The following is a 24614-nucleotide window of genomic DNA, read 5'->3' on the forward strand; positions in this document are numbered from 1 at the left end:
ACAGGCCAAGCTGAGCTAGGAATGGAGCCTCCTGGGGGTGGCTGCAGGGACTTTGGGCCCCACGGAGGCCCGTGTCCACCTCTGTGAGGGCAGCTGACCAGAGGCAGCCAGTGAGGAGAGAGGAGAGGGCAGCCCTGTGACCAAGGGCGGTGAGACCCCGGCTCCCCCGGGAAGCTAGGGATGGCTTCGGGAAAGAAGCAAGCAGCCCTCGTCCCTTCCCCAGCCAGTCCCGGGGTGGGGGGGACACTTTCCTGCCCCTAGGAAATCTGGCAGACCCACTGTCCCCCAGACTGGCCCACCTGGAGGTTCCCTTCTTCCTCTCCTGCCCAGCTGCCCTGTCATGCTGTCCCCTCTCCCACATTAAGTCAAGCTGGGGGATGGAGACAGTGCCCCCACCTCTATCATTGGGCCCCTCTGGACCCCTCAATCTGCTCAAGTAGCCAGTGGGCTCTGAGCTCTTCTGACAGCTCTCTCCCTCCCCCGCTAGGGTCCCAGAGTCAGGCACATGCCTCCGGGTCTGGTTCTGGTTGGAGGCCAGTGGCAGCCCAAATTGGCCCATTTCCTTGTTTAACGGGCCCTTGCCTGCCCGTCCTGTGAGCTTGTCTCCTTCCCGGATGTGTCCTCATGACCTGGACATGGTAGATGCTCACTACATGTCCACTGGACAGTGCGTGGAGGAGCGAAGGAGTCAGACCCCAGGTGGATGGGAGGCTCTAGCCATGGCCGGCGCTCCTAGGCCGGGCTGCTGGTTCTGCTGTTAGTCCCCTTGGGCTTGGAAACCACACTCTCACCTCCAGGCAGCTGGTGAACTGAATCCTCATGACCCACCCTTGGTTTTTTTTTTTTTGGGGGGGGGTGGGGGTACCAGGGATTGAACTCAGGGGCACTCGACCACTGAGCCACATCCCCAGCCCTATTTTGAATTTATTAGAGACAAAGTCTCACAGAGTTGCTTAGTGCCTCGCCATTGCTGAGGCTGGCTTTGAACTCTCGATCCTCCTGCCTTGCTCAGCCTCTAGAGCTGCTAGGATTAAAGGCGTGAGCCACCGCACCTGGCTCACCCTAGGTTTCTTGACCTTTATTTACAGAAGACTTCGATGCTGGGTGGCAGGTCAGACAGTGAGGATTGCAGACCTTGTGCTGGGGAACAGTGATGACCTAGGGGCCAGTAGTTAGGCACAGCCCAGCTGTTGACACCAGCCTCATCCATCATCCTTAAACTACAGTCTCCAGGCTCAGCACCAGAGAGGATGGTGGCGGTTCTGGTTTCCCAGGAGCTATTTCTCCTAACAGCCACCAGGTGGCAGCACTTCCTCAGGGAAAGAGTTGGCGGGCCACCTCTTGCCATTGAATCTGAGGCTGGGGGTCATAGGGATGGGGTCCTGGTGGGAACCCAGGCCCAGAGAGGGGTTGCAACTTGACCTCCTTCTCACAGCTTTCAGTGGCAGGGCTGGGCTGGGTGAAAGATCACCCGCCTTCCTGGAGAGACAGGAGCAGCAATGGGGAGAAGAAAGAGACGCTGGGAGAGAGGCTCGGAGCGCCAGCCCCGCTCAGCTCCCTGCAGTGGGTAGCTGTCCTCCCCCTGGGTCAACTCCCAGAACCCCTCGCTTCCTCAAGGAAGGAACTGCAGCACTGCCTTCCGAGGCCCTGGCTGACCTTCCTCACCACCATGCTGACAGAGGTGGGCTCACCCTGAGCCTCCCTAAGGACTGGCAGAACAGCCACCTCCTGTCAGTCACCATCACACCACAGACTGTGACTCCCTGATGGCAGGGACTGTGCCTTGTACCTGCACATCCTGCCTAAGAAGCCTGTGCACCCGCCCTCCCTCTGCCTGGGCAGCACCAGCACCTCCTTCAGGACTGCAGATGCCCTTCCTCCAGGGAGCCTGGCCTGCGGCTCTGGCAGCTGCTCCGCTTCTAGGACCACACAACAACCTGGCCCCAAAGGGACGCCTGGTGCCCTAAACAGCCCGACCCCAGGTGTGGAAATGCTGTGCACCCTGGGCCTCCGACACAGTGGTGTGCAGACCGCTCTTGGCAGGATGTCACCCCTAGAGCTTTGAGAAAATGCAGACTCCGGGGTCTCCCTCTCCCCAGAGATTCAGGTCCACAGGTCTGAGATGGAGCCCAGGAAAATACATTTAGGACGGTTCCTGAAAGGGTCTGATGCCAAGACCCGGGCACCAGTGGCCCTGCCTTCTGAAGTGATTGGCAAAACAGTTACCCTTCAGAGCGACAGTGCAAACCTCTGACACGTGCCACTCACCGCTCACAGAGCAGCATTTCCCTTTTATCTTCTTCTTTGTAGCTGCTCTCTGGGGAGGACTATCGCTCCACGGGAACCTGAGGCTCAAGGGTGACCTTGTCCACTATCCCGACCTGAAACCAGACCCCTGGGGAGGGTGGGCGATGGTCTGCATGCAGGTCTCCAGATTTGGAAACTGTTTCTCAAAATCCAAAATTCAGGACCTTTCCTTAGTCTGGTGATTCCAGCTTCATAGAGAAAATCTGGGACACTGCCAGGGTCTCTGTCCAGTTGGGAAGACAAGAAGCATTTACTTTGCTGATGAAGCAAGGTACTTGAAAGCTCTTACCCCTCAGATAAATTGTGGTCCCAATCAGGCCTCCTCAATTGGCCAGAACGTGTTCCTGTGCTGGGTGGGCTGACCCAGGAAAGCCAGTCACCAAAAATAAATAAATAAATAAAGTGGGTCATGGTATTAATTACAAAGAAATCTGGTTTCCTTTTTCTTGTTTGTCTGTTGATGGATTCCTAGCATCTATGGAAGACAGGAATCCCGGGATGGTAAAGTCAGTAGAGAAGGAAGCCCAGGAAGGAGAAAGTTGGGAGAAGTATTTTACAATTTCTCAGGATATGAATCCTAAGCCTGAATTTTAATTATTCTCATTTTTTCAACACTGAGGGATTGAAGCCAGGGCCTCACATGTTCTCTATTACTGAGCCACATCCTCAGCCCGCTAAGCCCCAGTTTTAAAGGGGAAAAAATCCTCCCCCCACAAAATACAGCATGTAATAAGTCAATCCCCTCAGAAGAGGTTCAGGGAAACCATCAAAGGATTTCACAAGACAAAGTTGCCAAAAGAATGATCCAAATAATAACTGCTTCAGGAGCTTCAGGGAAAGGAACCAGATTTGAGGCTGCTGAGAGAGAGGGATGGCAGCTGAGCCTGGGGGACGGTGCGAGACAAGGCAGAAATGGGGGGGGAGGGAACAGAATAGGTTGGGGGTTTGGAGGTTCTGGAAACATCTGTGTCATATGAATTGTTTACAAAGCACTTCAAACCTGTTTCTCCTTTTAATCTTGACTTTCACAAATATCTGTGGGAGGGACTATTTTCCCATTCAAGGCTCAGAGTTAGCTGTGACTTGCCCACAATCTGCTACAAAATGGCAGGGCCCGGGCTTGAGCTGGGGCTGAGTGGGTGGAAGAGCCACAATGCACATTAAAGCACCTGGGCTGGGAGGCAGCCATTCTTCAAGACTGAAACTGTGGCCTGAAAACAGGTGATCCCAGCTTGGTGATCCCAGCTCTGCCCAGAGCATGTGAAAAAGGCGGAGCTGCTTCTGAGCCTCAGTCTCCCTGCTTGCTCTCCTCTCAGGGTGGTGGTGAACTTTAAAATTCTGTGAAAGTGATCTCAACTCCAGAGCAGTGGGCACAGGGAGAGCTGTTGCCACGGCAGCCCTCTGCATACCTGCCCAAACTCAGGTCAGCTCCCTACGGAAGGGGTGGGAGGGCTTCCATCAGACCTGGGATATGTAGATAATCATCCCTCTGCATCCTCTTCCCTCATGGACCCTGGGGCAGCTGGGGAAGGACCCTGGATAAGTCGGTTCCCATGCAGCCTGAATGTGGTGACCAAGAGAGCGGTGGTCCTGTGACAGCCAACCTCCTCCAGGGAACCCGTTTTACATAATATCAAGTGGGAAGATAAGATGCGGATTCCTCCACTGGGAAACACTGATGGCGTTTGTTGAGTCTCAGAGACGTGGAGGCTAAGGTCACCTCAGTGTACTCAGGACTTAGGGAAGGAGTGGGGTATGAGGAATCTTTCACCAAATACCACGGAAAGCATCTACTCAATGCCATTAGTTTGTATATGGGGAAACTGAGGCTCATAAAGAAAAAGTGACAAGTCCAATCAGTCCTTATCAGAAGTGAATACACCTCTCCTGGATCCAGATTTAGTGTGAGTGTTCAAAGGGCACTGGACACCTGGGCACACTGCACACGCTTGTAATCCAGCTACTCATGAGGCTGAGGCAGGAGGATGGCAAGTTTGAGGCCAGCGTGGGCAACTTAGTCTCAAAAATAAAAAGAGCTGGGGATGTGCGCAGCGGTAAAGGAGGAAGGGAAGGGCGGGGGAAACCGAGGCGCCAACGGCGGCAGGGGTGCTCGCGGCCAGGATCTAGATCTTCCTCCAACTCCTTGTGGCTCTGGACAAAATGACTTCCTTTCTCTGGTACTTCGTTTCCTTGTCTGCCAAGCTGGCTGGGGCTGGGACCTCCAGGGGCCCTTCCGTCTCTGGTACCGTCACTCTAGTCGACAAGTCATGGGCTTTTCCTAGGACGACACGGTGACGACGTGAAAGGCAAGGTCTCCGAGTGTGTGGTCCACTGAACTCGGCCGGAGGTAACTCCGGACCAGGGATGCTTCCGTTGCCATGGCAACCGCCAGGGCCGGCGTGGTCCCCAGCGTGCCGCGGAGGAAGCCGGGAGGACCTGCCCTCCGGTGATGGCGGCGTCCGCGCGAGGGACGGGGCCCGGCGCTGTCGGCCGGTGAAGGCGTCTCCGTTGTTTCCGCTTTTCCATACAAAGGCGAGCTCCCTCCAGCGCTTTTCTCTGCCCCGGTCCTGAGAGCCGGGGAGCGGGAAGCGAAGGGCGGACGGCAGCCACCGGGGCACGTACCCGGGGGAAGGCGGGACTTCCGCGTCTCGCCGGAAGTGACGCGACAGTTGCGGCCGCCGCCAGGTGGAACGACAGGTGGGTTCAGGTGCCAGCCCGGCCCCGACCCTACTGTGGGACCGAGTCTCCCGTGAGCGACAGAGGCAGCTCCCAAGGGCCTGGAGACCCGTGGGGCTGGCTCTGGGATCCGAGCCCGCCGCCCTGGCCTGGAGTCCCTCCCTGTACCTAGTAAGAGCCGCCGCCCACCCCGCACGCCGCGCCCCCTGCCCGAGGCCGGGGAGGCCCTGGGTCCTTGATGGGGTGTGGGGGCCTGGGGCCGGCCTTCGGGCACTCCGGTCCCCTGAGCCCTGTGCTCCTTTCTTTCCCTGACCCAGTTCCCCATTCCCCTGCCGAGCCTGGCCGTTGGCCAGCCCACCCCGACTCTCGGAACCATGTTTGCAGACTTGGATTACGACATCGAGGAGGATAAACTGTGAGTACTTTGTTCCCCACAAGACCTAGGAGTTCCGGGGCTCAGGTGACCCCCATTTCCTTGAACTTCCCAGCTCCACAAACCCGTTCTTCTCAATGGGGGAGTCGGGTGTACCGTAGCAGAAACAGGCCCTACCCTTCAGGAGCTCATCTTCCGCAGGGGGTTGTGGCAGGTTAATAGACGACTACTGTGCAGGCCACAGGACACCTACAGCATCGGCCAGTGCTAAGGAAAGCAGAGCAGGTGGAGCAGTGCCTCTGCCTGCTGGGTGGTCAGGGAAGGCTTCACAGAGGTGGCCAGGCAGCCAGGTTTTGCTGCAGTATAGATAATTAGTAAGACAGAGTTGCAAAATTAGAGTTATCTGCTCATTAGAATGTAGTCTCAGACAAGGACTGGGTCTAACGCCTTTCTGTGTTCTCAGCACTTAGTAGGTTTGGGTTAACTAATAGCTTGTTAACAATTGTCTTTTGAATGAATAAGTTAATACACTTATGTTTTTTGCCATAGAATGTAAATAGCTGCTAATTTATAGTGAAACTGAGGGGTAATTGAGTAGAGGAATTGAGAGATGGCAGGAGAATAGTTGAATAACAGGGAAAGACTCTCTAGAGGTGGTTATAATGTTCCACATGTTTCTCCGAAGGTGACAGAGCCTGGCTAAATCTTTTGAAAGTTTGAAGTCAGGGAAGAGCAGGAAGGTGGTGATTTTCTATCAGTTGTGACCCAGGAGTGGGGACAGCCCTGCTGGGTTGGCCCTGGTGCCTTCCATGCCCGTTCTGTGGGAACTCGGATAAGGGAGACTCTTCCCGTTTTATGGACGAGGAAATTGAGATGCAGAGAGGGTGATTTACCAAGTCCCATGGCAGAGCAGTGGCAGGGCTGGGGTTTCTTTTCACCTCTGCACAACTCCAGGAGCAGCATATGTTCTAGCACAAATTGCTGTTTCTGGCCAAGTAAGGAAGAGGAGAGGCTGCGCAGCCTTTGGTGCCTTGTGGGCTGTTGGAGGGCCCTCCCCCTCCAGCTCCGTCCTCCAGGAGGCTCAGCCTCATTTGCTTCTCTTTCTAGTGGAATCCCTACTGTGCCTGGGAAGGTGACCCTGCAGAAGGATGCTCAGAACCTGATCGGGATCAGCATTGGAGGAGGGGCCCAGTACTGTCCCTGCCTGTACATTGTCCAGGTATCCGGCACTTTGGAGGTGGCAGTAGGGTCCGGATGGAGGGAGTCATCTCCCTACTGGGTATGGCAGGGGCAGGTTCACCATTCTGCTCTGAAGAACCTGGTTCCTTCTCATTTTTGAGATCTGACCTCAGCAAGGCCTTCGGACCAGCTGCTGCCCATGTTTTTCTCTGTCATTTGAACCCCTTCTTTGCCCGTGGCACTTGTCGCCATCTATAATCATTCCCTTGCTACCTGTTCTACAGCTGGCTGCCCTGCCAGGCTTTTGGCATTATGAGGGCAGGGTTTCAGTCTGCTTTTTCACCATTGTTGATGCCAGGTACAGTGCCTGGCATGCAGTGGACATTCAGTGAAAATGTCTTTGATGAATCAGCAGAGCTGTCAGCCTTGGGTGAAGTGGGAAGGCTATGAAATAGCTTCCCTGATTACTAGCAAGTTCTTTAACCTCTCTGGGCCTGTTTCCTCTCCCAGAAAGTGAGGATTTGAAATACATAGGCATAAACATCTTTGGATTCTTATAAAAATTGAACAGAATGACAATACACTGGTGCTGAAGAAGCCCTCCCTGAGCAGCAGCTGGCAACTCCTGGCCACATCACATTTCCTTAGCTGCTCTGCCTGTGATAATGGACAACTTTGTGGCCCCTGCTGAGGGAGCTGCCCTGATGTTTTTCTATCAGTTGTGACATAGGAGTGGGGACAATCCTGCTGGGAGGTCTCCTTACCATGTGGCAGTTAGTCAGTGACTTTTCTATTGCCTTGGAAGGTCTGGATTGCAGCTGTTTCAGCCCTCCTGGCCAAGTAGCCATTGGGGGACGTGGGCACCATGGCTTTTGGGAGGATCCTCTGGTCATGTCTCTGCCCAGGGTGTGAACTTGGCCTCCTCTGACCCAGGAGGCTCTAGAGAGGCCTCTTCCAGGCCTGGTCTTCTTGCCATGTGCCTGTTCAGCCTCTCTGGTACCTCCCTCTCCCCGTCTGTTGGAGCCTTGGTGGGCGGGTTTGTGTAATATGAACTGGGATTATAAACTATTAGAGTGTCTCCTCTAAAATTCAATTTTGTTTTTATCAAAGTACCATCTGACTTGCCTCTGACGCGTCAACAGCACTGAAAGGCCTGTGTGTGGCTGCGGCTCCCTGCCCCCCACCCCCTCGCTGTTTCTTCACACAGGGCCACACTTGTCTCAGGGCGCTTGTCCCGTTGCTTTTCGTCTATCACCTGTGAAGGTCGGTGGCCTGCGCTGGTGCACTCTGCTCCCTCCCGCTCCATTCTCCCCACATGGCCATCTTGGCATTTTGGGCTAAGACACTAAGTTCGACAGGTGTTTTGCTCAGCAGATCTTTTCTGAATGCCTGGCAGCTCTGTTGCAGTGACAGGGGTTGAAGAGATGGAGAAGACAAGCCCTTTGCTTCCTGAGCTTTCATCCTGTGGCTCTGTGTTGAACTGTTTAAGAAACCTGTTTCTCTTCTTAGCTCAGCCTCTCTTTCCTTTTCTTCATGATAGTCTCCTGGTTTTCTCGGTACGCTTTCCACTCAGACCTTCCCCATCCTCCTGCCGTCTGTTCTCTGCCCCCGTCTCCCCACCGCGCCCTGGGCCCTCTCCCTCCCTGTCCTCTTTTGGAATCCTCTTCTCCAGGGTCCCTGTCTGGGTGGAGACCGGCCTATAGCTTTCTGAGAGAGGTTGTGTGGAAGATCAGCTTTGAGATCTTTGTCTTTGAATGCCCTCACATCTTTTTTTGACATTGTCACTTCCATATTCTTTTCAGTTGACATTTGGCTTATCAGACTCAAGAATAAATGTCAGAATGCTAAGTGAAGTTAGCCAATCCCAAGTGGCCAAATGCCAAATGTCTTCTCTGATAGAAGGAGGCTGACTCATAGTGGGGTAGGGAGAGGGAGCATGGGAGGAATAGATGAACTCTAGATAGGGCAGAGGGGTGGGAGGGGAAGAGAGGGGGCGTGGGGTCAGAAATGATGGTGGAACATGAGGGACATTATTATCCAAAGTACACGTATGAAGACATGAATTGGTGTGAATATACTTTGTATACAACCAGAGATATGAAAAATTGTGCTTTATATGTGTAATAAGAATTAATTCTGCTGTCATAGATAAATAAAAAATAAAATAAATTTATTTTAAAAAGAATAAATGTCAGGGGCTGGGGTTGTGGCTCAGTGGCAGAGTACTTGCCTTGCACACATGAGGCACTCGTTTCTATCCTTAGCACCACATAAAATTAATAAACAAAGGGGCTGGGATGTGGCTCAAGCGGTAGCGCGCTCGCCTGGCATGCGTGCGGCCCGGGTTCGATCCTCAGCACCACATACAAACAAAGATGTTGTGTCCGCCAAATACTAAAAAATAAATATTAAAAAATTCTCTCTCTCTCTCTACCTCTATCTCTCTCACTCTCTCTTTAAAAAAAAAAAAAAAAATTAATAAACAAAGTTATTGTGTAACGTGTAACTAAAAAAAAATTTTTTAAAAAGAATAAATGTCAGGCCAGAAGCCTGTTTGACTAGAAGTCTGATGGCGTGGCCTCCTCCCTGTGGCCTCCGAGCTATCGCCCTTCTCTTTGGAGACCCTTTATTTCTAATGTGCCTGTTATTGCTCTGTCAAGGGTTTTGGGAACTCCTCACCCCTGGGATCCTGAGGTGTCACGGGGACCACTGCTGGCATGGGCCTTCTTTGTTGTCTGGGCTGGCTCCCCAGGGGACGGCTTCCTCAGAGCACTGCTCTCTTGTACATGAGAGTTTTTGTGTTACTAATAGAGGACATCCTGCCCTCCATGGTCTTTGCTCTCGCTTCCATTTTGCAGTTTTTTAATTGTAGTAAATGTACATAACATAATACATAAACTTTACCATCGTAAGCTTTTTTCTTTTTTTTTTTTTTTTTGGGGGGGGGGGTACCAGGGATTTAACCCAGGGTTGCTTAACCACATCCCCTTTTTATTTTTTATCCTTGAGACAGGGTCTCGATAAGTTGCTGAGGGCCTCACTGAGTTGCTGAGGCTGGCCTTGAACTTGTGATCCTCCTGCCTTAGCCTCCCGAGCTGCTGGGAGTACATGCATGTGCCACCATGTTTGACTATCTTAACCATTTTTTTAAAATATTTTTTTAGATGTTGGTGGATCTTTATTTTATTCATTTATTTTTATGTGGTGCTGAGAATCGAACCCAGTGCCTCGCACATGCAAGCGCTCTGCCACTGAGCCACCACCCCAGCCCCTATCCTAACCATTTTTAACTACACAGTTCACCGGTATTAAATATCTTCATAGTGTGGTGCAGCCATTGGCACTGTCCAGAGCCCTTCATCTCATGACATTGGAACTCCACACCCATTAAACACGAGCTCCCCAACCCGCCCCCTCAGTCCCCGGCAGCCCCATTCCACTTTCTGCCTCTGGTTCTGACTGCTCCAGGCCCTCGTGCAAGTGAAATCGTGGGTGGTGTTTTTTTGTTCCTGGAATGTTTTACTGTAATGTCCTCTAGGTTCCTCCGTGGCATGGTATGTGTCAGGAGGTCCTTCCCCTCAAAGGCTGAGGAATGTTCCACTACACGCTGCTTGGCCGGTCCTCCCCTGGTGGACATCTGGGCTGCTTCCGCCTCGTGGCTGTTGTGAGCCGGGCTGCTCTGAGCCAGCTTGCACAGAGCTCTCCTCAAGACCCTGCTCTCAGTTCTTCTGGTGTCCACCTGGGAGCGGAATTGCTGGGCTGAGGGCCGTTCTGTTTTTAGTTTTCTGAGGATGCGCTGTGCTTCCCTCCACAGGCCTGTGTGGCTATTCGTTCCCACCAACAGCGCGCAAGGTCGTTTCTCGCATCCTCGCAGCGTGTGTTATTTTCTCTGTGGTCTGCACCAGCCTTCTGATGGGTGTGAGGTGGTGATTCCTGGTGGCCTTGCTTCTCATTTCTCCAGTGATTAGTGAGATTGAGCATCCGCTGTATTTACAGGCCACTTATGTCTCTTTGGAGAATCTCTGTTCAGTCCTTTGCCCATGTTTGAGTTGGGTTGTTGGCTTTGTTGTTAGTTCTCTGTATATTTGTATATTAATATCTTATCAAATGCCATTTTCTCCCATTCTGTGGATTGACTTTTACTCTGTTGATAGTGGTTTTTTTTTTTTTTTTTTTTCCTACCAGGGATTGAACTCAGGGGCACTCAACTGCTAAGCCACATCCCCATCCCTATTTTGTATTTTATTTAGAGACAGGATCTCAGTGCCTTGCTTAGCGCCTTACTGTTGCTGAGGCTGGCTTTGAACCTGAGATCCTCCTGCCTCAGCCTCCCAAGCCACTGGGATTATAGGCGTGCACTACTGCACCTGGCTGATAGTGGATTTTGATTCACAGATTTAAAAAATCTTTTGGACTGGGGTCGTGGCTCAATAGTGGAGCACTTGCCTAGCACAGGTGAGGCACTGGGTTTGATCCTCAGCACCACATAAAAATAAATAAATAAAGTTAGTGTGTCCATCTACAACCAGAAAACTTTTTTCACAAAGTTCTTTTGTGTTCTTTCTTTGTTTCCCATGCCTTTGGTGTCATATTCAAGAAGTCATTGCCAAATCCCTGGGCCGAAGCTTCTGTTTTCCTCTCAGTTTTACAGTCTTAGTCTTACATCTAGGTTGCTGATCCAGTTTGAGTTAGACTTGGCGTATCATTTTAGGCCACGGACAGGCTTCATTCTTTGCATGCGGATCCCCTTTCCCTCGGCACCCACTGTTGAAAGACTTTCCTTTCCCCATTGAATGTTCTTGGCTCCTGTCAAAAATCATTTGACCGTATACACAAGGGTGTATTTCTGAGCTCTCTGTTCTGTTCCTTTGGTCTGTCCATCTGCCTTTATGCCGGTACTGTTCTGTTTTAATTACTGTAGCTTTGTAGAAACTTGGGAAATCAAGAACTCTGGGTCTCCCGGCTTTGTTTTTCTTTTTCAAGATTGTTTTAGCCTTTGCAGTCCCTTGAGATTCCAGGTGGATTTTAGGGTGGATTTTTCTATTTCTGTTTAAAAAAAAATAAAAATCTCTTTGGGATTTTGACAGTGTTCGCACCGACTCTGTGGATTGCTTAGGGTGGTGGTGTCATCTGAGGGATGCTCGGGCTGCCCAGCCGTGAACGTGGGATGCACTTCCGATTACTTGTCTTTATTACTTTGAGCAGTGTTTCATCGTACCTGTCGTACCTGTCTTTCACTGTTGTTTTCAGTGTGATTCTGGGATGCAGCAGAAATGTACATCTTAATTATCTTATTTTTCCTTGTAATATTATAAGTTGTGAAGCATTCTTTTTCTTTTTGTAGAAAATTTAGAAATTGCAGGTAGGGCAGAAGGAATACAATATCAGAACCACTGCTGATGATGCGGGCCTCTCTCCTGGTGGCTTCTTGGGTACAGTCTGCTGTACACCAGGTGGCCGACTCTCCCTGCTGTGTCACTTGTAGTTCTGATCTTCAGCAGCAGACACACAGCCTCACACAGCCAGTGGGCTTGGATCCTATTGAAGGGGTCACTTGGGATTAGGGGCTCACAGGCATTTGGGGCCCCTGTTCATGACAGACATGGACTGTTCTTTGGGGACCAAAGTGAGGTGTAGAATTGATAAGAGGCGCTTTGGGATGCTGAGTCAAGAGGTAACATTGGAGGAGCAAACCCTCACATGGATGTGTGACGGTTGGTGTATTTGCCATTAGAAAAGGAATGTCTCGTCGGTTCAGATTTATGTCCTGTCCTTCTTCAGGAACGTGGGGTCATCCCTCCCTTGCTTGCTCTACACAAGAAGCCACAGGGCAGAGCTGGAGACTGAACCAGGCAGTGTGGGTGGAGGGAATGACCGTCTCCCAGCTTCACCTCAGTCCGTTGTGTCGTGTCTCCCCCCCCCCGCCCCCCACGTCATCTTCAGGTATTTGACAACACACCTGCGGCCCTCGATGGCACGGTGGCAGCTGGCGATGAGATCACCGGCGTCAATGGCAGGTCAATCAAGGGGAAAACCAAGGTGGAGGTGGCCAAGATGATTCAGGAGGTGAAGGTAAGGCCGCTGCGGTGGGGCCTGGAGCCGCCAGGTCTGCTCTGAGCCCTCTGTGCAGACTGCAGGGGGGCCGCTGCTCCCCTCCTGGTATCACAGTGTCAGGGGTACACCCGGGTCTCCCTCCGTTTCTCCCTCCTTTCTTCAGTAAATACTAATATTGTGCTTGTGCTGGGCCTGGTGAAAGAGCCCCAGGACACAAGGCATCTGTGGGGCGCCACTCTTGGGGGTTCTGACGCACTTGGGCAAACCATGGTGTCCCTGGTCAGGGCTGGAGCAGAAGCTGAAAGCCCAAGGGGACCCTCCCTGGATAGTAGATCCTACTAATGTTAGCGGGGCCATATTGGTCTCTACAGGGACCTCCTCCCTGCGCAGCAGGCAGCAGCCTGGCCACTTTGGAAGTGAGCCCAAGGCCCTTCTGCCACTTCCTAGACATCTGGCTGCTGGTGGCTCTTGGGAAACTGGTACAGTGAGGGAAGCAGCGTGAGGCAGGGAGCAGGGTGATTGGCAGGCCCTGGGGGCAGGCACAGCCCACCGTGGAAGAGGCTGGCTCAGTGGTTTAGCTGCCCCCTGCCCCAGGCCCAGCACTCCCACTCCCCGCTGGGATCAGGGCTGCTCCCACCTCCCCACGTCCCTTTTCTGGCTCCACCCGGAAGCCCCTTCTGTGGCTTCTCCCCCAAGGCCCTGTGTGGCCAAGTCATCCCCATGTGCCTTCCTACCTCAGGGAGAGGCTTCGAGTTCTGCGAGGCCGCCTTCTAGCACCCCTTCAGCCAAGGAAGAAGCCAGGGACTGGGTCTCAGGGCTCCAGCTGCTAAAGGCAGCAGCCAGATTCACTGAGCCCATAGCCACCACTGCACGGCTGTGTCACAGGCGTTACCTGGTGGCCACAAGTGACAGGCGGCCTTCCATGCATACCCGGTGTGGGAGGCATGTGCCCCTCCAGCAGCCCCTTCCTCCGGCTCCTTGCTACGGGCTCGTGGACCCTGTCCTCGCAGGCCTGTCTCCCCAGCCCCTTGTGCTGCCGTGAGGACGGGGCTCCTGTTCCTACGCAGCCTTGGCCTGAACATGGTTCCCCCAACTCTCAAGTTTGAGTGCCAGGCAGGAGTCACTGCCCCACACTTCACTGGTGTCCAGAGGAGGAAGTGACCTGCTAAACTGGCTCAACTGCGTGAACCGGTCCTGGGCCCGGCCTCCCCCCACGGCAGCCTCCTTTACCCCAGCTGCTCCGTGGGCTGGTTCTGCAGAGCATCCCGCAGCCTCCTAAGTGGTTTCACCCGCTCCTGATTCCAACTGTGCTGGCTCATTTCCATTCCCACTGGGGACGGAGTTTTAAATTCTGTTTTATATTCGGGTGGATTTAGTCCCAAGTCCAAGTGCCTTAGGATTATAACGACGAGTGGCCACTGTGGCCTGTGGTCAGGAAGGGCTTCGTGGAGGAGTCCAAGCTCTGCAGAGAAGCCCTCCCCTCTCAGCGCTGGAACACAACTCTTGTGACTCTCTGATTCTCTTTGACCTCCCCTGATGGACGGGGCCCCAGGGCTTGGCTGTCCCTGGCCCCTTCTCCTAGGTGTCCTAGCACTAGGCACAAATAAAGAAGGCTTCAGGGAGGGGCCTGGGACTCAAGAGCCTTGTCACATGCTGCCTGTGCTGCATTTGCAGGGGGAGGTGACCATCCACTACAACAAGCTGCAGGCGGACCCCAAGCAGGGCATGTCCCTGGACATTGGTAAGCTGGCCAGAGCAGCGGCGCCATTGCCCACCAACCCCAGCCCTACACAGAGGAGCTCCCATCCTCCTTATGAAGTCATCAGTAGCTCTGTGGCTGTGGTCTCTGACAGTCTGAAAGGCCTGGCAGGACCTGGGGTACTCTCCCTGTGGCTGACCTGTGCCCGTGTCTCACTGCCCACTTTTACCCTATCCCCTAACTAGCCCCGCTGAGAGCTTGCTGTCTTAGGGTTGTCCTCTGTAGGCCGCTTGGATTTACTGCAGTCCAGAAAGGGAGGCAGCCAGCCTTGGCCAGTGCCTCGTGTCCACCTGCCCACCCCTCCTCCCTGACCCCCTCCCTGCCTTCTGCTCCCAGGAAGATGCAGGGTTAGAACAGACCTTAGCCACTGGGTAGAAGGTCATAGGCCAGCCCTTCTCCCACAGCATGCTCTGGGACAGGGTGCCTCCTGCCAGAGGGGCTGGGCTTTGGTTCTGTAGAAGCTTTAAGAATAAGAGGGGCCAGGCGACGTGGCACACGCTGGAATCCCAGTGCCTCAGAAGGCTGAAGCAGGAGGATTGCAAGTTTGAGGCTAGCTTCAGCAACTTAGTAAAAAAGTGCTGGGGAGATGTGGCTAGTGGTAAAGTGCCCCGGGTTAGATTCCTGGCACAAAAGTAAAATAAAGGACCAGTGGGACAACAGCTTCAAAGTCTTCTGGACCAGCCCCCCTCCCCCCCCCACACACACATTAGGGAACAAAGGCCGAGTCCCAGTGACCCCTTCATGAGCGCACACCCACGTGAGCCTACATCCACCCCATGCCTAGGTCCAGAGCCACCTCCTGGGTCAGGGCAAAAGGCAAAGGGCAAATCAAGTCAGTCTGGAGCTTCCTTCTTAGCACCCCTGGGTTCTGTCCCAGGATCCCTCCAGGCACTGAGCTGGTCAGAAGCCATAACTGAGACTGAGCCTGAGGCCAGTGGTCCCGATGGCACCCACAACATTGATGTAACCAGCACAGACACTGACCCTTCCCCTTTCCCTCGTAGGGGCCACTCTAAGTCCTGATGAAAAGCGAAGAGGGCGAGGGACAGGCTCCTGACTGGCCTGGTGGCTGTTGTTGAGCCTGGGCCATCTGGGCCCTCAGTGATGCCAGCAGCTGGCGTGAGGTGGACCCTGGGCCGCACACCCCACGTTTACCTCCCCCAGCCTGCCAGCCCCCCGAAGTGGGGGGTGAAGAGTGCAGGCCATCCCCCCTGGACACTGCTGCTTCCTAGACTCCCAGCCCGAGCCCCAGTCCAGCTCTCAGCCAGTTGTGAGGGGACCCAGGACAGGGATGGCCTGGGGCTCAGTAGCAACTCACTGGGTCCTTCCTCTCCTGGCCCCAGTGTTGAAGAAGGTCAAGCACCGGCTGGTGGAGAACATGAGTTCAGGGACGGCTGATGCCCTGGGCCTGAGCCGGGCCATCCTGTGCAATGGTGAGTCCCCTTGTCCCACCCAGCTCTGGCGCAAGGACTCTCACTCAGGCCCGTGGGCTGGGGCACTATGGCTGCCTGCCAGGCTGGTATGGGTCCTGCTGGCCGGGCTCTGCCTCTGCCTGAGGGGCTGATAGTCACCATCTCTTTGTGTCCCTGGAGGCCTTTCTGGTTCCCAGAGAGCTCCCACAGCTGTCACCTGGGCCACCCTCACCACCAGGGCCCCTCAGATCACAGAGGAGGAGACAGACTCAGGTCAGGTGCCTCCTCCACCTCTCCAGGCTGGGGGCCGAGAGCCAGGGCCAGCCTGAGAGATGGCTCCCCATCTGCATCCTGGTTCCCGCTGCCTCATCAGCCCCTCCCTTCCCCAGGAGGTGGCGCTGCTACCCTTGTCTCTGGTCCCTGTCCAGGCTGGCTGTGGAGGTGGCCACCCCGGCGGGGAGCAGCCACATGCCCGCGTGTACACACACGGGTACACGCACGCCTTCTGTCCTGGGGAGGCCAGAGAGACATAGGCCGCTCCCTCCATCGCCAGCCGGGCTCATAAATAGCACCGCTGTGCCATGGCCGGGGAGAGAGACCTGAGAACTGTAGGCTTAGCTGGGCACGCTGGGCTTTGTTGGCTGTGGCTGTGGCTGTGGGGGTGGGGCCTGAGCCTGTTCCAAATGGGGTACAAAAGTGGTAGCTGCTATTTTGGGCCTCTTGGTGCCTATAAATCCTGTTCCCGTAGCGACCATGCGTTGAGATGAAATTAGAACTGGTTGTTGTGTTTTTCCCCCGAAACCTTGCAATTTCCCTAGCCATAAATAGGGTTTCTAAAATCAAAGCTGTCATGATGTCCCATGACCCAGCTACAAACAACAGCGGGTGCCTACACGGCTCCTCTCCTGCCGGCCACGTGCTCAGGCCCAGGGAGCCAGGGCCTCCCGAAGACCTCTAGGGTACCCTTCCTCCCCAGCAGCCCACTCCCCAGCCACCTTCCCCCCTCCTCTTCTTGCACTGAAGACTCTAACCCTGGTCAGTACAGGACACTAGGGAGCAAGAAGACCCCGATTTAGACCTTCTCAGCTGTGTGACTTGGGACAAATTGCTTTACCTCTCTGTCCCTTGGTTTTCTCAGTAGAATGGGGGAAGTAGTTCCTGTCCCAGCAGCTCAAACTAAGGAGGACTGAGACCTGCCCAGGGAGCCTCCAGCGGGCCTGGTGCCCAGTGGTCTGTGCTGTGGGTACAAATGCTGTTACAGGCCCAGCCTGCCCTGGGAGGTGGCTGCATAAAAAAGCCACCAGCACAGGCTTGTCCCTTACGTTGCTCCCCATGGAGAGGCGTGTGTGCCCTATGTCCTCACCAGGTGGAGACCTATCTGGGATTGCTGGGAGCCCTGGGGAGGGTGGCAGTTGTTGGCTGGAGGAGTTCTGGCTCCTCCTCAGGCTGGCCCTTGGCTGGCCTTGTGTGCTCCCTGTACTGCCCCCTCCCCAGGCTGGAATCCCGCCCATCCCTGGTCATCTGTGTCCTCCCATTGGGCGGCCCTTCTGTGAGGCTGTGGGCCCCCACTTCTCCCTGTGCCTCTGCTCTTGGAGCCTAGAGCAGGACTTGGATCATGTTCACCCTAGTCATTCCCTGGGCCTGACACGGTGGCAGCACATGGCTGGTGCTTGGCCGATGCCTGCCAAGCCAACAGCTGGGCCACCAAGTCCTACACCCAGTGCCAGCCCTTCCCAGACCCCGCTCCTCTGCCTCCTGTCTGACCTGCCAGCCGCCTCATGCTTTGCCATGCCAGCAACCGCTCCTAGCCTGCCTGGGAAACGGTTGAGATCTCCCTGCCTGTCCCCTGCCTGTCCCCTGCCTGGCTGGGCTGTGTCAGCAGGGCCAGAGGCCTGGCTGCTCACCAAGAGCCTGCCTCCTACAGCACGGGGAGCTGTTCACCGGCTTCATCTTGGGGGGCCCAATGTTTTTGCACTGAAGACCTTTGGAAGGACCTGTGCTCCTGGGTTGGCCCCAGTGGGTGGAGTGGGGACTCATCCCAGGAGCAAGTCCCCTGCTCGCCTCTCATTTGGGTGCCGAGGCCATTTACAGATCACTCTTGAACTGCCGACCCTGGGGTGCCTGGGCCCCCATCTTGTGTAGAAGCCAGTTTTTTGGGCCCGCCCCTCGTCCCCACTCCTGCCCTGGCCTCCTCAGGCCACTCTCCTCACCTCTGACCTGACTTCAGCTGTTCTCTGAACCCCACAGATGGGCTGGTGAAGAGGCTGGAGGAGCTGGAGCGGACGGCTGAGCTTTATAAAGGTGCGTGAGGCTTTGGATAGGAAGCGCCCGGCCCTGGCTCTGCCTAGGAACCTGTCCAGAGAGAGTGGCCTTGGAGGCAGGGAGGCCAACCTGAGAAATTCTAGGACCTCTAAACTTATGAGTCCCCAGAATCCCTGTGCTCCCGAAGGTGCAGCCTCTGAGAGGCCGTGTCGTCCTGCATCACACAAAGTCCCAGTCCCCTGAATGAGGGGCCTCTTGGTGGGGCTGTGGGAAGACCCAGTGGCTCCAGTACCAGTGAAGGCCTGAATGGGGTGGGGGTTGGGGCTGTGCCCTGGCCTGTGTGGCCTGTGACATGTGCCCCCATCCTCATGATTTGGGTCTCCTCCCCAGGGATGACGGAACACACGAAGAATCTCCTCCGGGCTTTTTATGAACTCTCACAGACCCACCGGGGTAATGGCCTCCCCAAGCCTGCTGCATGGCCCGGGCAAGTCCCTGCCTCTCTCTGGGCTCAGTGACCCTAACAGTGAGAAAGTGGCCAGCTTCCCTTCCTCCCGGGGCCTTGTACCCATGCTGGGGAGAAACAGCTCAGCCTCCAGCTGGGGTGGCAGCGAGGGCCAGTGGAAGCTCTGGGCCGCTGGCCTCCTGAGGGCCCACCCTACTCCTTACGTTGCCACTTGAATGCATGCGTTCCCCTCGTTTGTGTCCCATTTCTTACAAGGCCGGGAGACTGTGCGGGACATCCACGGTGAGCCCCGTTTGTAGGTGGGGAAGTGAAGCCCAGGCAGGAAATGGCCACTGGGTGGTCCTGACATCAGAACCCAGATTCCCAGACCAGTGCTGTGCCCTCAGCGCTACCACCTCAGGCTGGCTCAGCTCTCCTCTGGTCCCACCATTGGGGCGCGCAGCCCGGCTCCCCAGTTTGTGTGCTCCCAGTTCTTCCAGAGCCGTTGCTCGGAGATGCAGATGCCCTCCCGGGGCGCAGACCCCACGTAGACTTGTCTTCCAACATGCCAGCCCCCTGGTGACGCCCTGGCTTTCCATCAGGGGGTCAGGTGGGGGCAGCCTTCAAGCCATGCTTGTCATGCAGCCTTTGGGGACGTGTTCTCCGTGATCGGGGTGCGGGAGCCCCAGCCGGCAGCAAGCGAGGCTTTTGTGAAGTTTGCCGACGCGCACCGCAGCATGGAGAAGTTTGGCGTTCGGCTGCTGAAGACCATCAAGCCGGTACGTCCAGCGTGTGAGGCCAGGGAGGGGACAGCGTGGCGTGCAGGGCTCTTCCACTGCAGCCAGGGGCTGGGGTGTGGGTCCTGCCTGGTCACCTACGTGGCTGCCGCACTGCTCAGGCCTGTGGGGACCTGGAGGCTGGTCAGCCTTGTACCAGATCACAGCTCATCACGGCCTAGACTTGGTCCTAACCTTGAGATGGGAAAGGCCATTGGGCAGTGTCCGTGGGCTGTGACACCTGAATCAGGTGACACAGTGCCACTCTTTGTCACCCTGGCACCCCCTGTCGGGAAGACCTAAGCACATCCCCCCCACCCCCAGATGCTGACAGACCTGAACACGTACCTCAACAAGGCCATCCCGGACACTCGCCTCACCATCAGGAAGTACCTGGACGTGAAGTTCGAGTACCTGGTGAGTAGCCTGCAGGTGAGCCCCGCTGGAGGCCTGCCCTGCCTTGTGTCATCCAGCTACATACAGCCCCGTCACATCTGACTGGGACATGGAAATTCCAGACTCTCTGGAGATCCGGGAGCAGCTTAGGCCTGCTGGCCATGCAGAGGCACCTCGTTGGGCCTGGGGCTGGTACTGGAGCTCTGGTCGCGTCACTCTGACCCTGGGGGACTTTTTAATTTTTTTTAAATCACATTTTAACAGTGAGTGAGTGTTTCAGTCAGCTTTTTTGCCACTGCGACTAAAAGACCCAGCCAGAACAATTTTAGAGGAGGAAAGGTTTATTTTAGGGCTCACGGTTTCAGAGATCTTGGACCGTAGACAGCAGGCGCCATTCCTTGGGGCTTACTGTGAGGCAGGACCCTGGTGGAAGAGCTTGGTTGAGGGGGGTGATCAGGAAGCAGAGGGAGGCTCCACTAGCCAGATCCAAAGTGTCTGCCCCAAAGCCGCGCCCCCAGCGTCCCCTCCTCCAGCCACACCTACCTGCTCTCCTCCTCCTCTCAGTTAATCCCATCAGGGGACGAATTCACTGGGTTAAGGTCTCTCAACCCGGTGTCTTGCATTGTCTCACACATGAGCTTTTAGGGGGCTTTTCACATCCAAACCATAATGTCTAGGTCTAGGTAGTTTCAATTGGTGCCAGGGAATGTTGGTTTTAGGTAATAATTCTGTGGTCAAGAGTTGGGAAGCCAAGCTCCGTTGTGGGACTTCCCAGAGCCAGGCTGGGCCTGTGTGCCATCTCTGGAGGGAACCATTTTTCCCAGGGTATTTTTTCCCCTTCATTCCTGGGGCTGTTACCTAGGGCCTTGCAGGTGCCCAGCAGGTGCTATACCACTGAACCATGCTTCCAGCCCCCAGCGCATCCCTTGGGACCTGAATTGGGTCAACTCTGAGCCACCCAAGCCCTCAGGCCTGCCCTCCCTTCCAAAGAGAGCCCTTGCCCAGCCGCTCTTAGCCTCCCCAGGCCTCCTACACACCTGCCACCAGCCTCTCCCATATGGGTCGCAGCTGATCCCAGCGGGGGTCTGCAGGAGCCAGGAGGCCTGGCATACTGCAGTTCTTTGGCTGGGACAGCCTCCTGGGTCACCTGGGGGCATGGTGTGACATGGGCGGAGCTGGGAATGTTGGGGTGGATGTCCAGGAGGCTGCAGCCTCTTGACTGCTTGGCCTCACCTGTCCCACACAGTCGTACTGCCTGAAGGTGAAGGAGATGGACGACGAGGAATACAGCTGCATCGTGAGTATCGAGGGGTGAGGGGGCCCAGCCCTTGTATTGGAAAGGCTTGGGGCGCACGTACCTTCTCCTACCTGCCTCAGAGTCCCCAGAATGTCCTGGATCTGCCAGGGGCATCAGGTGGGTCAGGCCATCCCAGGAAAGTCCTGGGGGCCTGGTCGGACTCTTGTTCCTGGAGCATGGGGCCATCCACGCCCAGTCCCTCTGGGCCTTGGAGTGCCGGCCAGCTTGCCATGGGGCCACTCCTCAGTCCTGCTCCTCGCCCACAACCTCCAAGCTGGTGAGGCCCCTGCAGGGAGGCTGTCCAGCCTCACTCCTGAGTGGCACTTTAATTTACTCAATTCAATATCTTTGCTGTTGGGGTCAATCTTAGGACCCGTCTTCATTCGTTTAATGTGACGGGTTTGGGTCTTTTCTGGATTTTTCTCCCTCCAAAGCTATTGCCATGGGCTCCTAATGAGTGCTGGCATCTCAAACAAGGGACTGTGGTGGCTCTGAAAAATGCCTTGTGTTGTGGGGCTGAGCTGGGGGGTCAGCCCTGCAGCCCTCCCGCCCCGCCCCACCCCCGACCCAGCAGGCCCCACTGCACCCAGGATCCCTAACGTGCTCCCCGCCCCAGGCCCTAGGGGAGCCCCTGTACCGAGTGAGCACAGGCAACTACGAGTATCGCCTGATCCTGCGCTGCCGCCAGGAGGCCCGCGCCCGCTTCTCCCAGATGCGCAAGGACGTGCTGGAGAAGATGGAGCTGCTGGATCAGAAGCACGGTGAGGGCACAGGCGCACAGAGGCGCGCGGCCGTGGTGGGCTGTTCTCTGACAGCCTTGGTACAGGGTGGCGGCCTGCTTCTCCCCATTGTAGAGATGGGAAATCCGAGGCCCAGAGAAGTCAAGTGCCTAAGTGAGTCCCAGGGCCAGGCCCTGGCAGCTGCCCGTCCACCTTCCCGGAGCCTGGTCTGGGTGGGCCCCTGGAGGGGGCCCCATGCCCTGCAGCCTCTGCTCTCTCAACTGGGGGCCAAGACACCGGGTCCTCTGGGAGGCCGCCACACGGGCTGCCCGGTGCTCACCTCTGCCCCTTCCCAGGGCCTGAGGGGCCAGCTGAGTGCCCAGGGGAAGGAGGTGGCGGGGCAGGCTCACGGGTCTCCACGAGGCACACAGCCACCGGGCCTGTCCCCTGCCCTCCTGCCCCAGTCCAGGACATCGTGTTCCAGCTGCAGCGCTTCGTGTCCACCATGTCCAAGTACTACAACGACTGCTACTCCGTGCTGCGGGACGCAGACGTCTTCCCCATCGAGGTGGACCTGGCACACACCACACTGGCCTATGGCCTCAGCCAGGGCGAGTTCACTGACGGGGAGGAGGAGGAGGAGGAGGAAGAGGACACTGCAGCCCGGGAGCCGTCCAGGGATCTCCGCGGGGCTGCTGGACCCCTGGACAAGGGCGGAAGCTGGTGTGACTCCTGAGCACCCAGGGTGCAGATCAGGGGGGAAGGGCAGTGGGCAGACGGCAGCAGGAGCGGGGCTGGGCAGTGGTGCACGTGGTGGCGCATAAAGCCTGCTGGCTCGGGCGCCTGCCTCCCTGCTCCTCTGTCCTCGCACAGCAAACCCGGCTCCTGCCCAGGAAAGCTGCCAGGCTGAGGCCCAGCCCTGGACACCGGCCCACCCTCCCTCACCTCCCCAGCCAGGGAGAGCGAGGCCTCTGGACCTTACTTAGGAAGGAGAGGGCAGAAGGACGAGGGGCTGCAGGTGGCATCCAACCCAGGACCTGCTGCGCCTGCTGGGAATAGGCGAGTCCTGCACACCCTCCGCTGGTCCCACCAACCCCACCCCTTCCGCTGGCCCCTCCACCCCCCACACCTCGGCGGCCTTTATTTATTTGTCCTCAGCTCAGCCATTTCTGGAGCAGGGCTGGGCCTGGGCCTGTATCAATAAACAAACCAGATGGAGCCGGCTCTTTGCATGGCCACAGGCCCTCCTCGCGCCTCGCTGCCTCCTGCCTGCCTCCTGCCTGCCTCCCGGTCACAGGGTCACTGCTGATCCCATATTCCTTGCAGCACCCTGCAGGAGGGGTCACACTGTTGTCCCCACTGCTGTCCAGGGGACAGAGTGGCACCTGAGCACCATATGGCAGGTCCCAGGCTGTCACCTTTTCCCTTCCTCCGGAGTCCTTTACATCCTCCCTCGTCTTCGACCCCCGGGTGCTTCTGGACATGAAGTAAACCCCTATTTGGGGGAGGGGAGGGCAGGACAGATGTTGGTCAGGCCCGAGGCCCCCCGTGGTGGAGATGGGGTTAGCATCAGGTGCACCTGTTCCCTGTAGCCATGGGGGTGTTGGGAAAATGTCACCCTCTGCTCTGGGTCTCCATAAAGTGACAGGACAGGTGGCCCACAAGTCCTGCTTTGCCTGGCCAGGTCCAACCCACGTTGTGGCCCTTTCACACTGAAGTGCCCCATTAGGGCAGTGAGTATGGTCATTCCGAGGACAGGAGGGAGGGCGAGAGGCAGCAGGGCAAGTTCATGATGGGGAGGACGAGGAGGAGGAAGACACTGCAGCCTGGGGGCCGCCCAGGAATATCCGCGGGGCTGCTGGACCCCTGGACGAGGGCGGAAGCTGGTGTGACTCCTGAGCACCTGAGCTCGGTCCTGGCACAAACCCAGTGGCATTCTCGGCAGGTGTAGGGCACAGAGCGAGAGGGGCTGGCACCAGGAATCCCTGGGGTCCCTGCCGAGCTGACAGGCCACTCCACCTCTGAAGAGGCAGCCAAGGGCACTGACCCTGCCCCACAGACTTGGCTTCTGCCACCCTGGGCCTCAGTTCCCCAGACTGCAAAGTGTGGGCCGCAGTGGTGGACACTGATGGCCCCGGCCTCAGCGGGTGGCTGGGGATCACAGGAGTTGACATTTGGAAAGGTGCTTGACCCCAGGTCAGCCCTCGGGGGCATTAAGTGCAGTGTTGCTCTGGTGGCCTGGGGAGACGACTGGTATAAAGGATGGGTCAGCCAGGCACCTGTAGGAAGGTCCACCCAGACAGTGGGAAAGGGCCACCATGGCTGGGCTGTGCTGGCAGGACAAGGTCCCTGCACATGGGACAAATGCAGGAGGGAAGACGCACTGAGACTCCTGAGGAAGCAGATAGATGCCAAGGACAGTGATGACCAGGTTGTCCACAGGCCACAGGTGTCCTCAGGAGCACCGTCCAGCGCAATAGCCCCAGGGACAGGCGAGTTCTCAAGAGGAAGGGTGCCTTCAGGACAGGGAGGGGACGTGCACCCCTTGGAGAGGACAGTAGGGCCCCATGCTCTCCTGTTTGTCCTCAGCTCTGTGAGGAGGTGGCCCAGGCCGCAGCACAGCTTCCAGTGCCCACGCCGACCCTGGGACCTTCTTTCTCTCAGGCTACTCTGACCCCCATCTGTGAGCAACACCCACCCTCAAGCCTAAGGTGCTACCAACACCCGGCCACCTGGACGGGGAGAGGCAGGTAGACGGCAGCCCACGGGCTTCAGTGCACAGCTCGGCCACAGCCCGGGTCTCAGCCTGGGACGTCTCCCTGGCCCTCCATCTGTCTTTGGCACTGCCCAACTCCAGCAGCCAGGGGCCCTGGGGAGACCCCTCAGCACCCCCACCCTTCCCCCAACTTGGTGGTGACCAGACCCCGGATGGAGGTGCAGGCACAGAACTCGTGCTTCA

At 56.4% G+C, this 24614-nt stretch overlaps 1 protein-coding gene across 7 annotated transcripts; it reads left to right on the top strand.

Moving 5' to 3' along the window:
- Positions 1-4828: 4828 nt before the first annotated feature.
- Positions 4829-22873, top strand: Pick1 (protein interacting with PRKCA 1). Of its 7 annotated transcripts, none has more exons than XR_009225441.1 (14): positions 4829-5154; positions 5301-5398; positions 6464-6575; positions 12479-12607; positions 14264-14330; positions 15692-15781; positions 18008-18061; positions 18413-18475; positions 19113-19246; positions 19568-19660; positions 20886-20936; positions 21553-21697; positions 22125-22378; positions 22529-22873. XR_009225441.1 is itself a non-coding variant. In XM_058574306.1 (14 exons), exons 2-14 carry the CDS (start codon positions 5358-5360, stop codon positions 22712-22714), a joined length of 1344 nt encoding a protein of 447 aa, XP_058430289.1. In that variant the 5' UTR covers positions 4830-5004; positions 5301-5357; the 3' UTR covers positions 22715-22873. The 7 variants fall into 7 exon arrangements, 5 of the variants coding, with proteins under 5 accessions (XP_058430291.1, XP_058430289.1, XP_046285153.1 ...); XR_009225442.1 differs by having other exon boundaries at positions 22609-22873; XM_058574306.1 differs by having other exon boundaries at positions 4830-5004; positions 22120-22378; positions 22609-22873.
- The last annotated feature ends 1741 nt before the right edge of the window (positions 22874-24614 follow it).

This window comes from Marmota monax, unplaced genomic scaffold (assembly GCF_021218885.2).
Source record: "Marmota monax isolate L192 unplaced genomic scaffold, Marmota_monax_Labrador192_F-V1.1 WCK01_AAM20220418_F8-fsc00051, whole genome shotgun sequence".
In the NCBI taxonomy this organism is placed as follows: domain Eukaryota; kingdom Metazoa; phylum Chordata; class Mammalia; order Rodentia; family Sciuridae; genus Marmota; species Marmota monax.